This window comes from Cynoglossus semilaevis, chromosome 2, assembly GCF_000523025.1.
Source record: "Cynoglossus semilaevis isolate Cse_v1.0 chromosome 2, Cse_v1.0, whole genome shotgun sequence".
In the NCBI taxonomy this organism is placed as follows: Eukaryota; Metazoa; Chordata; class Actinopteri; order Pleuronectiformes; family Cynoglossidae; genus Cynoglossus; species Cynoglossus semilaevis.
The window spans coordinates 1,724,417-1,738,573 of NC_024308.1; the positions used below are offsets into that span (position 1 = coordinate 1,724,417).

A 14,157-nucleotide genomic window follows, 5' to 3' on the forward strand; every position below is an offset into this window, starting at 1 on the left:
GGCACAAAATAAACTTAATGTTGAGTATATTGTTTTAGTCCTGACTCAAATTTATAAATGATAAAAGCTTATCAAAAATGGGAACTTTGTTATTTACATTTGTTCTGTTGTTGTAACAATTTTGACAGCAGAAATAACAACATGTCTACTTTCAGAAACATAATGTGATTATGATCTATGATATGTAGACCTCTTGACAATACACTTTATTGTCATTGTCTAAAAGTATTTCTATCTAATGAGTAAACATGGAATATACACTTCAATGTATGTATTAATGTGTACACAGAAAAAAAACATTATGTTAATACTTTAAAAGACAGACAGCTCAAAATAATACGTATTCAAATGTACAAAAAAATACCATATTATGTTAATACTTTAAAGAACAGACAGCTCAAAATAATACGTATTCATTTGCTGGTGGGTAAACCGTTTTTATTAAATGTACAATGCTCCTTTAATTATACGGATTTACATTTAAGGACATGCGGACATCTGTTAAGTGTAAACAAAGTCAGATGTTGTTATGAACGTGTACGTGTCCTTTGTTCCGTACGTTATGGAAAGCTACCGTACTTTTCCACACAGAGGTTTAGCCGTATAGTCCATCCATAGTGTTTTACATCCACAGTCAGCGGCGCCAATGTCATCGTTCTATGATTGGCTGACAGCCAAAGGACTTTAAAAGGATCTGATTGGCTGTCACCGAAGGGGCACGTACGACTGGAAAGTAGCGTCAGTACATCGCGTGCCCTGCGTGTCTTGTGACGTAGTGTGACGTAGTTCAAGCATAAAGCCCAGTTGCTCGCCGCCTTCCTTGAATGAAGTTGGAGCGAAGAGAAATCCAGTTGCTGTATAAAGCATTTTAAAAGAGTGTAAACATAAGGGCTATTTCTCTGACCACGTTTTCAAAAGTTGTCTTCCTTGAGTGAATAACGCTGTCTATAAAAGAAAAGAACATGAAATTCATCATAGGCATCGGAGGGTAAGTATATTTACATTTTTTTCTTTTTTACAATTTTAATATAAACGATAAATATAAAGTATTACTAGACCCATGTGTCACTTACGCGTTTAGATATATATGTATAATATTAATATTATTTAAACATTGGTTGAAAAACGTACCCTTGTTACTTGTACCTGATAAAGCGCACAATAAAATTACTGTCACCAGTTTAACCAGAAGCTAGAGTTTAAATGTTTATAATTTTTAGTTGGCTGTAATTTAAAAAAATAAACGCGGTCCTTATCTATGACTTTTTAAACGTGTCTTTATCAGGTGGCCACCGTATACTCACAGCTTAGTCTGTAAAACCGGTCCACTGTCACATCCGGTGAGGCCATGTGTGCGGTCCCCAAACGAGCGGGACATTTGAAAATTTACCGCCTGATTCAATGTAAATGTGGAGGGATTTCAGACCAGGGTTGCGGCCTTTAATATTTAAACCACATATAAACACTTTAGTGACGCCCCGGCGTTGCCTTTAATGTTTAAACCACATATAAACACTTTAGTGACTACAATAACATTAAATGACAGGTCTTTCATCAATCTTTAAAATCGCCGTTTTAATCAGTTGTTGTAAACGACAACGTGGTTGCCATCAAGCATTAAAGGTACTCTGATACTATCTTTGTGTTTACTACACGTTTCCTGGTGAAATATTTGTACGAGTGCTTACCATAAATTACTCCACAATAAAAGAGTAAAGCTGATAAAGGGCTTTTTTTTTCCTTCAATTTAATTTTCCTTAACTTTTATTTTTGCAGAGTCACCAATGGTGGAAAAACCACCTTAACTAATAAACTGATCAAGACGTTGCCCAACTGCTGTGTTGTGCACCAAGATGACTTTTACAAGGTGAGTTTAATTTATTGTGTTTTTTTTTTGTTTTGTTTTGTTTTCAACGCTTCTTGTCCTCATCAAACCTTAGTGCATGTAAGGGTAGCAGCCATTCTGACACATGTTTCTCCTCTCCCCCCACCCTGCTTCTATGTTAGGCCTCAACAGATAGTTTAAATCAACCAATTGTGGTTTTATATCAATTTCGCCCCTTAAAAACATGTGTTTACTTTTGTTTTGTTTTATATAGTACATAGTTTGTTTTATATTTTAAGATAAAAATAAGAAAAACATAGCAGTTTCAAACTGTTGATTTAACCGTTAATGGCAGCCCTTAATGTATCTTGAGGTTGGTTTGAAGTCTAACTGCAGCCGCTCTTTTTATATATATCCTGCATGACTCACTTGGACTTGTTTCCTGATCATATACTTAGTTACTAACTTTTACAGCTACACCTTAACTCCTTGCCTTTGTGTGTGTGTGTATGTCCTTGACTGTACTCTAGCATGTGAGTGGGATCTACAAGTATTTAGAGCTGTGAGGATGCAGCAATGTTTTATTGGTGACTGTTATTTCAGAAAACCGATCAGATAGAAGTTGGGGGCGACGGCTTTAAACAATGGGATGGTAAGACTTCACTGAAGACGGCCAGTGACTCACTGTCCCTCTGTTCACACAGCTACCTCATTGTAATGTAAAATACACCCAGCAACTTACATGCAGATCAGTCACCTAGGTTTGCATTTTACAACACTGACTTCATAAACACATACAGGAACATGAACTTTCCAGATTATTTATCACTTTTTATCATTAACTTTTTTTTTTTCCTCTGCCATCTTCCACTTTCTACTTTGTCTTTCAGTGATCACAGCTCTGGACATGGAGGCCATGACAAACACAGTCAAAGGATGGATGGAGAACCCAGTAAAGTTCGCTCGTTCTCACGGCGTTACGCTGTCCCCCGCTCCTGATGTGGCTGACCCTGACAATCAGACTCACATTTTGATTGTAGAGGGCTTTCTGCTCTACAACTACGGGTTGGTTTTAATTTTTGATTTTCTTCATGTGATTAAACTATATACTAAACCATGAGAGTGAAAATTATTGTTTTGTTTTTGTTGTTTTGTTGAGGCCAGCTCTCACGTTCTGGTGCAGCCATGACAGTACGTTTTGTACTGTAGATATTTCAGTACTCTCACGTGGTATTTGTTTTTACCTGCTAAGTACTGTCATGTGTGCACTTCCCCTTACATCTATATCCAGACTGCTGCTGCACTTGGTGATAAGAGGTTCTTTAGAAGGAGGCTCTCGGGGCTGTCACAGGAGTTAGTGTAGGGTGGTGATTGGTACTGTGTCCTAGGATGAATGTCAGGCGCTCTGCAGACATGTAGATAAGAAACGATAGAAACGCTTTCATAACTGCTTCCCTGCTCCATCCTCAGGCCCCTGCTGGATGTTTTTGACAAAAGCTATTACATCACCATTCCCTACGAGGAGTGCAAAAGAAGGAGAAGGTATTTTTCTTCAAGATTCTTTTTTTTTAATTCATTTTCCTTTTAAATATTTTCATAATCACAGTGGATTTTACTTATGTTATGTTCAGTACAAGGCAGTACTGTGGCTTTTACTTATGTTTGTGTTATGTTATGTTCAGTACAAGGCAGTACACCGTCCCTGACCCCCCAGGCCTGTTTGATGGCCATGTTTGGCCAATGTACCTGAAGCACAGGAGAGAAATGGAAAACAGTGGTATCACTATTGGTACGTGACGCATTTACATCTTATTGGAGTGCTATGTTTGTGATTTTGGTTTTATGATGTATTCTAGTGCAGTTAGTTTGACATTTTTTGTCCATTTCACAGACTACCTGGATGGTTTGAAAACAAAAGAGGACATCTACAACCAAGTGTATGAAGACATCCAGAACAACCTGCTCAACCGTTTATAGGTAAAGACAGACGGACAAATTGAAAGTCTGGGGAAAATATGTTTCTTCATTTGTCTGGTACAGTTTTGGCTGATGCTGTTTCTCTCTGTTTCTCTGCAGCAGGAAGACTCTGATCTGTCTGTACAGTATTTGTAAATATTGTGGGGATTTTTTTCTTTCTAATGTTTTTGGTTATTTTTGTATATATAGTAGAACCATTTTAACTTATCATTGTACTTTTTTTTTTTAAATCATCTTTGATTGGTGTTTTTTTTTTTTCATTTGTTTGTTTAAAAGATGATTGTTTTAACTGATTCTGTTGTTTTAAAACATGAACTTGCACTGGACGGTTGACGAGAACATTGTCCTACAATCCTACAGAATAAACATTGACTGCTGTATCACTGATACAGTGCATTAATCAATTTCATGCTTTCCTTTTGTCATCAATTTTGTTCTACAAAAATCATATATACATAAAATTCATACAGTTCACATTTTTCTCCCAGGTCAGCTGTACATTTCTTCCCTAATCTCTTCTAAATTTTATTAATGTCATCCTTATGTCAGTTGTGCAAAAGTGGTGGTTATTTCTCTGTGACTTCAGCAAGTATTTCACCAACACAAAATGTAATGAAAACAATTCACATTGAGGCCTGACAGTTCACTGAGCTGCAGCACAAACAAGTGTGTGTTGTATGTAATGCATTTTATTGAAAATATTAATTCAATGGACTTTTCATTTTAAAATGTACAACGTTGTTATAACTTGGAGGGAGTATAGGACTATTTGTGGGTCATTATAATAAACTACTCTGCTGCAGTCAGCATTTAAACAAACAGGAAACGTCTCCCACATTTCTTTTAAATTTATTTATTTAACCATGAAATATTACCATTTATTACCAATATTACCAAACCATTTGAAATATTAAACTTTTTCTTCGATGTTCTCTGGTGTTTCTGGGGAGTTCTTGGTAGAACATTTAAAATTTGTAATGCTGAAATATTGAACTTTGTCTTCGGTGTTCTCTGGTGTTTCTGGGGAGTTCTTTACTGTAGTTTATATACAGTATATTTAGTTGCCCCCACCTGCCTTGAGAACCTAATAGGTCAAAGATTCTTCACATGATTTAGTTTATTAGTGTAGGATTTACAGCTTATGAGGAGGGAGGCACGTGCTGCGCTCATGTATTCCTACACATAAAAATAGGCCAGAGTGATTCCTAATTACCACTGGGGGAATGACTCGTCGCACTGCCACTTTAGCGTGTACTCTCTGTTAGGGGTCAAACATTTCCAAAGTGAATTCAAGTGCAGGAGTATTTCTGCTGCACGTTCCAAAGTCAGTGTGGGCTTGAAAAGTGTTTACACAGTTGCTGGGCCTAATCAGTAGGGAGGAGTTTTTACGCCTCTGCAGATGTGAAACTGGGTCATTATCTGATCCAGCAGGATGGATTCTGTGAATTTGTTTTGTTAGAGTTCACTGAATGGTTACACTGGTTAATGAACTGGTTAATCTAGAACGTATCATCAGCTGTGTGTACCTGTAATCTGTTGTGTGCATGTCATGAGGAAACGTAGTGACAGGGTTATGGCTGTGACGCTCTAACAGATGAACGTTGACGAAACCATGCAGCACTGAACATAGGGTGCTAAAAATGACACCTGGGTCTGTGTTTTCAAGGACAAACGACAACATCTATAAAACATGTAGCCTTACAAAGATATTTATTTTCTCAAAGATGAGAATCAAAGGTTTACATTAACTTATGATTGTGTGTGTTGTCAACATCTACACAGGCATGTGTGGAACAGTGGCTTCAGTACTTTGACCTGCCTTTAGGGTAGGGGAAACCCTTTAAGAAAACAAATCCTGTCTAGACACTTCCCTGGACAAACTTGACCTCATTACCCACAGCCTGGGTGAACTGTGCTGCTGACGCACCAGCGGTGATGTTTGTTCATGGGGTTCTGCCTGACGATAGAGCGTAAGAAGATGCAATGTTTATATTTATAACACCCTGATGCATTCAAAATGACAGCTGCCGACTGTCCACATCTTTCATGTCAAGTTAAACCAACGTATAAAAAACACTAATTCAATTAATGTTATTGTATATGTTACACAAAGTTACAAAAAAGTAAATAAAAGAACTTCAGCAACTACTATGGAAGTCATAACAGAAACCCATTGGTGGCCTGATGAGACCTCGTGTTGAACATCGTTCCAAACCAGTGTGCAGTTAGAAGAGAGACCACCAGGCTTGCAGTCACAGCCTGTCTGATCCAAACAGACCCGTGATTTCCACCCACCACAGTCACACTCTGCTCCTCTTTCTCAATCTCCCTCGTAGATTTGTCCTCATTGTTGAGAGGCTCTGCGTGCCAACCAGGGCGTGAGGATATATTTGGAGATGTGGATGATGAGGAGGTGTGGCTTGTAGGGTCGGAGGAACGTTTTATGAAGTTGGACTTCCTCCCACGGCTGGTATGGTGACTGTCTTTGTCACAATGCGTTCATAATCTGCACCATGTCGCTGCCTCCAGGTCTGTCAGCACGTACCTGCAGCGAGGAAGCGTGGAGTACCCTCTCACCTACTTAGAGTCAGCTGACAAATCTGAGTGTCGTGAGCACATGAATAGACTGGTGTACACAGTATCTGCTGTATGACCTGGAGTTAAGTCTTTGTTTTCTTTTATAACAACCTCAAAGGTATGGAGTTAAGAATTAAATAAATAAAAAGTAGTTGAAGAAAAAAAGAAAAAAAAAACTCTTTGGACCTCCACCTCCTGCTGACCTGCTGGTTGTGTGTTCTGTCCAACTGTGTGAGGGAGGAGAACATGATGCAGTGACAAGAACAAAGTGTTGTAAATTAATGAATTCTATAAATAGATAAGGATATAAATTATGACGGTCTCTGTTTAACACATCAAACTGGAGGATGTTGAAGGGCAACAGCATAGAAAAGTTGTTGTATTGTGTACAGAGTAATTAGATGTGTTGGTTTTAACACTCTGTATTAGTTTACATTAGTAAACAGTGATGGATAGATTAGTTAAAATGTAAAATTACACCTTACTCCTAGAAAAGTAGCAGTGAAACCTGGTGGTAATCAGTTGCTATCCAACATTTTACCTTGCTTTTTTCATCATACATTGTGGACAACATGATGTATTTGGGCAAAACGTTTATTTTGGAACTGATTCCGTGTGTGTTTGACAAACATTTCCCTAAAAAGAACCCACCTGGAATAAACTGAATTTAGATGTAGAAAACTTTGATTTCAGAGGTGTGTGGCTCTCACTCGTTACAGTTAGCTTAATGCTAAACCCATACAGCATTTAGCAAAACACCTGTTTAGCTTTAGCAGCCATTTTGACGATATTATTGACCATATACGTAATTACAGCCTACAGTAATATAAATTACAGATTCTGTTTGTTAAAAAAGAAAACAGTAAATCCTTTGGTTGTGAGTTAAAAATCGATTTATTTCAGTGGGTCTCAAGGCAGATAATTAGAGCGAAACTTAAAAAAAAAAAACTAGAACCCGGTATGCGTCTTCGTTCATCTTTCTGCCAGTTCACAATCGTAGCTCAGCAGGCAGTGAACGTCACGATCTGTGAAGATTTACTGCCACCGTGTGGTAAAAAGTGGGACTTTCAACTTGAGTGAAGGATAAATAGATTTGAGTACAGTTGATGGCAAATCAGATAGTTTTAACAGTGACGTAACAGATCTGATTAAACCTTAAAAACTCAGATTCACTTTAAATGTGTTTAAATATGTAAATAAAAAACACGGCACGTTTCACCTGCAGGACTGTCACCGCCAAACTGTTTTCAGAGATTCACTTTAAATGATGTAAGTAAAAAACACGGCACCTTTCACCTGCAGGACTGTCACCGCCAAAGTGTCAATAATGATCAGTATAAAGTCCATGATAATTATTGGGATTATTTGTTTGAACAACCCTGTGCGCCACGACAAACGGCGAACTTATTTAAATGTACTTTCTTGTGAGTTTTTCAATAAGAGGGTGTTGATAAATAGCCCCCTGTTCTGTGACCTGTGACAGGAGAGAGTGAGCACAGCTCCGGGGCGTGGATGGGTGTGGATGTACCAACACCACAGAGAGAACAGAGAACTCTCTCTGACAAAACTCTCCGTGATGATGCTGCCCTCATCTGTGTGACAACAAGTGTCAAACTCACCATTTCCTCGTTAATGTCTCGGCGCTGGAAACCTTCAGCCGGAGGCAACATCGACCTGGATCATGGGGCAACTTACCTTTCTCGTGATCTTCCTTCTTGATGCCCTGGTGCGTTTAGGTGCCGCTCAGCACCTTTTACGCGAACGCGTCGGACCGTGGAGACACCGGATACAGTGGGAAAACAACGGTAATCGGTTCAGCCTTCTCAGCACTGGGACTCAGTATCGACCGTCTTCCCAGGCTAGAAGAAGAACCCAACTGTTACCAACCTCAACAAACAGTTATACCAACAGAGCCGGTGTTCTGGTGGCACCAAGTAGAATCACCAGAACCAGGTTAGCAGACACCCAGGACCATTCTCTGCAGAGTGACGCGTCTGTTCTGGGTACGGATGGAGATCAGTACTTACTGCTCTCTGGACGTCCAGGGACACTCGGTCGGGCTCCACCGCGGGTGGCGTCTACTGGAGACTTCGTGACTTTTGAACATCGTTCACAACGGACTACGTCAAACGGCAGCGCCGCGGTCATACCGGACTTTTCGGGCAGTGGAGTACCACATGGTGGTCGCAGTACAGCTGAAGATAACGCCGCAGCGCCGCGGATCAGACAATCCGACTTAACTCACAGCCGTGGGAGCTGGATGAGACCCGAGAGGTCCGAATTAATTGCCAGATCATCTGTGTCCGTGCCTGGGACTGATGTCAGTGGGAACGACCGCCGCATCCCTGAGCACAGTAACGTGGATGATGCTCTCAGTCCAACAGAGGAGGCACACGTTTCCCCTGCGGGATCTTACGACAACGCGTTAGACATAGAAGTCCACTTTCCTCGTTCAGGTCCGGGTCCGGGTCCGGATCAGTCAAGAAACATGGGAGACCCAAGCGATCCACACAGTATTTACCACAGAAACTCGGTTTTCTATAACGTTTACCCTCCGGACCTGAGAAACAGGAACTCTGAGCGTCCTTCACCAGGGACAGGCTACGGAACCAGATTCTTCCACAATGGTGGGTTCAAAGAGAAGAAAGAGTTATTGTTGTTGATCTTATTCTTATGATTTAAGGTGTAAACCAACTATTTTTAGGTCCTACAATTTCTCATTCCTTTATAACTCTGGTTTCAGTATTTTTTAACGACGATAAGATATGATAACAATAACGGATCAATCAGACCAACCCTTACAGACTTCTTCTCTGCAGGTCTCCCGGACCTTGTTCCAGATCCTTACTACATCCAGGCCTCCTCCTACATCCAAAGAATGCAGATGTTTGCACTGCGCTGCGCTGCTGAGGAAAACTGTCTGTCCAGGTCAAATTCTTTTTTGTTAATCTAAATATATCCGTCTGACTTTGAGACATTCCCCTGTGCTTAAAAAAATAATTTATTATTATTTTCACACACCCTGGCTGGTTTCCCTTCACCACATTATTTTTGGATGCTCCGTCATGTTCAACTATGACAAACATTCAGGCTTTCTTTCATGTGTTGGTGTCTGATCTGTTTGGAGGCCTCGGCTCAGTGGCATTGTAGTGCAGAGGGGCTGGACACAAATCTGGCAACCGCCGGGCAGCTATAGGCTGCCAAACCGTAGTGAACCTCCTCAGACCACAGACTGTCTGTGCTGCCGATTGTTAGAACACCTGAGGTCATCGACCCTCACACCCGGGCCGTTTCCCTTCCTCTCAGGTCTGCGTATCAACCGAGTGTGAGTGACCTGGACTACAGAGTCCTGCTGCGGTTCCCACAGCGGGTCAAGAACCAAGGAACGGCAGACTTCCTCCCAGTGAGGCCCAGACACGAGTGGGAATGGCACAGCTGTCATCAGTGAGTTGACTCTTCATTAACTGTCATGAAGACACCTGGAAGATCATAATAATAATAATAAGTAATAACTTTGACTCGTCTGGTGTCTGATCATCAGCTCAGTGTTTAAAAACCTCTTTCTAGCCCCCCCTTAAGTTCATATCCTGTAAGTTTCAAGATCAGACAATGTCATCACTAGATGTTCAGTCGTCTGGGCCAGACACGTGACATATTATTTTATTCATTATATTAATTATAATTAGTAAACTCCATGTCAGAACCAACATTATTCTTTTATTATCCAACACTCCTGATAAAGATGTTCCTTCTTGCATGGGTCCCAATTAAACAGCTTGTCTGTACTCACTGTAGTGCCTGTATGGTGTGGTATATCTGCCCCCCCCCAGCCCCTCACCCCCCCTTCCCTCTTCACACTGACTGTGACTGTCCTGGAGATGTCACTGTTCCTACAGCTGCAGTAATGAACCGTCTGTGTCTCTGGCTGCAGACACTACCACAGCATGGAGGCCTTCAGTAACTACGACCTGCTGGACGCCTCCACTGAAGAGAAGGTCGCCGAGGGACACAAGGCTAGCTTCTGTCTGGAGGACACGTCATGTGACCCGGGGGTTCGACGGCGGTTTGCCTGCACTACGCACACACAGGTTCGTCAAAGTAGTCTATGGTTCTTTTTGTGAGAACCAGGTGTTGTTGTTGTTTTCATATCCATATCTTCCTACAGTAAATTCTCACAGCGCCCCACAGTGGTCTCCTGTGGTAACAGCACGTTACTAATGACTTTTTCTTAATGTAAAGAAGGATTCTAATTTCAGTCTGCGTTTCCATCAGGGTCTCAGTCCTGGATGCTACGACACATATCACGCAAACATTGACTGTCAGTGGATCGACATCACTGACGTTCCACCAGGAGACTACATACTGAAGGTGATTCGAAAGAAAAACATAAAATTATCTTCTCTCCAGCAGGTCCAGAAGCTGACCGACAATCACACTAAAACATTTACATTTCACACTTCTGTCTGATTGTTGCTGCTGCAGGTGACAGTGAACCCCTCTCAGCTGGTCCCAGAGTCGGACTATTCCAACAATGAGGTCCGCTGTGACATCAGATACACAGGAACCTACGTCCAGGCCAGGAACTGCAGGATCACGCTGTGAGTTAAAGGAAGAACCTTCTCACTCTCCACCAGGACAGAGAAAACAGAACCCTGAGCGTCTGTTATTTATTTATGTCTGACAGGAGCTGACCTGAGTGAAGACGACGTTAGACATGAAGAACGACCTAGATTTACATTTCAATACAACGTTTGTAGAAACTTTATTACTGTTTGTATTTATACATATTAAACGACCAAGACTAGATATTTCCTCTTTGTAGAAATATTATTTATCACTTGTTATTTATGGAATGCAAATCTTATAAAGATGTTTACGACACGATGAACCAAAACATCACACACAACACGTATAATTGTAATAAATCCTTAAATCCAGGGTTTACCATTTGTTAAGTTAATGTGATATATTTTAACGGTACCTACTTTCTCTCCTCTTCTTTTTCAAGTCATATTTAATTCATTAGCCGCTTTCTGTTTATATTACTGTGTCAATAAATAAATTAAAACCTGAGAAAACAGAATCATTCATTTGTCGGCTCTGACTGACTGACTCCATTATAAACTGTATATCTTGTTACATATGTTCTGTTAATAAACCGACAAAAATCCGACTGACAGCTGAGATGTTTTTCTTGGTGATGGAAACAAAACAAAAAAAACAGTAAAAAATGAATATTCACAACATGAAGTCACTGCACATTCACTGTCAACACTGTCTGTTAATAATAGGCCGAGCTGATGAATGTCTTAGTTACTTTTGGAATCACAACCACATGAAAATGGTTCCACTTTGCATGTGTGTGCTGTGCCTGTTGGAAGCCACGCAGCTGGACTCCCCGGGCCTGCTGTTGTTGGTCATGCTGCGTTACAGCGGGTGAGTGATTGAGAAAACATTTATTCACACGGCTTCGACTCCAAACGAGGTGTCTGGGAATGCTTCGCTCTATTTACACTTTGTCACCAGATTTACTCCCTGTAATTGGTACGTGGAAATGTATAAATAACCACTCTAACAAGTCTTTTTTTCTTAAATACAAATTATTCCTTTTGCAGAGCTGAAGTGTGCCGTCCAGCACAAATACATCACGTCACGGTCTTCCCATGGTAAATATATAAAAAAATGAGTGGTTTGACTGTTTTAGACTGTCTGGACCTTTATTTGATTCAGCGCCACCTTTCATCCTTTCTTCCTGAAATAGGAAGGTAAATAAACAGGAACTCCCCCTAATGCATGTCACATAACAGCAGGAGAAGGTTTGATTCCCACCAAAGCCTCTCAGTGATCCCCGTCAGGTGGCAGGATGTTTATTCATCCATAGTTTTCTGCCGTTTTATCCTGTTAATGACGGCAGACGATCCCTCCATTACTGTGCCTCGAACAGAGACAAACGGCCGTTCACACTCACCTTAAACCTCCAGATACTCTAATCCAAACCTGTTTCTGGACGGTGGAAGAAACTCGGAATATCCAGAGAACAGGAAGAAGACGCAAAGTCAACAGGCAACGACCATCGTCTGACCATCGTCTGACCAAACACCGTGTGACCTTTCAGCTGTGAGGTTACAACACTAACCACTAGTCCACTGTAAAGCCCCTAATATAGTTAGGTTCACCCCTCTGGGCACATGATAAAAATGAAGTAAAGAATCCATGAAATGTTTCAGAAAAGGCACTTTATTCAGTGTAAACCCCAGTGTATGGATCATTTACTGAAGGGAGATAAATCAATATCCTGTCTTTGAAATCAGACAAAAGGGAATACACAGAAAAAGTCTTGAGAAGAAAATTTGAAATCACTGTCTGTCCACATAACAGTGGGAATAAACCATTGTACAAATCCCCCCCCCCCTGGTGAGCCCTCTGAAGTGATTTAATCTGACAGTAGGTCAGGATGAAGACTCACTCCTCCACCGCTACAGCTACTGTTTGCTCAGTGCGGGCCAGCGTGCTGGGCCTACAGGGTATGCAGGACGGGCCGGCCCTGCTGTTCATGACAAGGAAGAGAGAAATTCCACAAATCCACAGCCAGCCAGGAAAACCTGACTACAAACTGCTGACATAAGCAAACCAGGCATCCTTATCACGGTCTGTCTGTCTGTGAGGCTCCTCCAAAGAGGCCTGACTGTCTGAGACTCCTGGTCAACAAGTGTCAGAGCCAACAGTCAGGACTGCTGTGACCTGTGGTGGTGACCAGCAGCAGCAGCAGCAGCAGCAGCAGCAGCAGCAGCAGCAGCAGCGCTTGTACAGACAAAATGGCAATAATGACTGTGGTTAGTCCTCCGTCCCCTGATGTGTCCCTTCAATCTAGGCCAATGGGATCTTGGATTTCTGGTAGTTTTTAGTAATGGGTTTCTGAGTCACTGGGGAGCAGTGGATCACATCGTAACTGAAGGACAGTGTGAGAGAGAAGTCAAACAGTGAAGGTGGAACAGTGAACGATTTTTAGACACTTCTGCGTCTTTAGACGGTGGAACAGTGAACGATGACCTGTTTTATTTTTAGACACTTCTGCGTCTTTAGACTTGTTTTAGAATCCTTGTGGTGGTGTTGAGAACTGCTGGTGGACAAGAGCTGGAAAACAGAAGGCGATTGGGTTTAATTAATAAATACTTGAGCAGAAACATTCTGTGGTCTGGGACCAGGACTTTTCTAAGATGATCTCATTCCAAGCCCAGGTAAAACCGTCAGCCGGTCTGTATTTGTCCAGCAGATAAATCAACAGTCAAAGTTCATGTGTTCAGGTCAGAAACATTGAATTTTAGAAGGAGAAAATGTTTCTGCAGATGTTTATTGGAGTATACACATTTAGTCCACTCAATATAAAATGTAATGTAATGTATATTACAATAAAGCAGCCATTCAAGTCAGCATGAAGTCATTTAGCTCCACGCCCCACGGGTTTAAAAAGAGCAATACAATCAGAATCCTCCAGTGATGACTACAGCAATCATCCAAACACAGATCAGTGTTAAACCAAGGGTTCAGCTGTAACACAAGTGTAACATGACCTCTAATGCACAGTGAATATAAAACCATGGCTCAAACTGCTGATAATAAAGCCCTGCTGCTGTCTGTGGAGTCTGAATACGTCTTATTCTGTTTGTGTTTACTTTGTAGAGAATAGTTTGTGCTATTTTTTTCCTCCTGCTCCTGGTTTTTCACAGCTGAGCATGCACCATCCTGACAGATGAAGTGTTTACCTGGGCAGGACACCG

At 41.2% G+C, this 14,157-nt stretch overlaps 2 protein-coding genes across 3 annotated transcripts; both read left to right on the forward strand.

Annotated features, from left to right (window-relative positions):
* Positions 1-477: 477 nt before the first annotated feature.
* On the forward strand, positions 478-4,206 carry mibp (muscle-specific beta 1 integrin binding protein). Of its 2 annotated transcripts, XM_008330388.3 has the most exons (8): positions 528-988; positions 1,777-1,867; positions 2,429-2,477; positions 2,716-2,890; positions 3,296-3,367; positions 3,508-3,614; positions 3,717-3,802; positions 3,902-4,206. In XM_008330388.3, the coding sequence occupies exons 1-7, from the start codon at positions 963-965 to the stop codon at positions 3,800-3,802; spliced, it is 606 nt and encodes a 201-aa protein (XP_008328610.1). In that variant the 5' UTR covers positions 528-962; the 3' UTR covers positions 3,902-4,206. The 2 variants fall into 2 exon arrangements, with proteins under 2 accessions (XP_024909962.1, XP_008328610.1); XM_025054194.1 differs by lacking the exon at positions 2,429-2,477 and having other exon boundaries at positions 478-988.
* A 3,441-nt stretch (positions 4,207-7,647) lies between these two features.
* Positions 7,648-11,452, forward strand: loxl5a (lysyl oxidase-like 5a). The gene is made up of 7 exons (XM_008330398.3): positions 7,648-9,006; positions 9,199-9,307; positions 9,686-9,823; positions 10,311-10,467; positions 10,652-10,747; positions 10,862-10,977; positions 11,064-11,452. The coding sequence occupies exons 1-7, from the start codon at positions 8,061-8,063 to the stop codon at positions 11,068-11,070; spliced, it is 1,569 nt and encodes a 522-aa protein (XP_008328620.1). The 5' UTR covers positions 7,648-8,060; the 3' UTR covers positions 11,071-11,452.
* Positions 11,453-14,157: the final 2,705 nt, after the last annotated feature.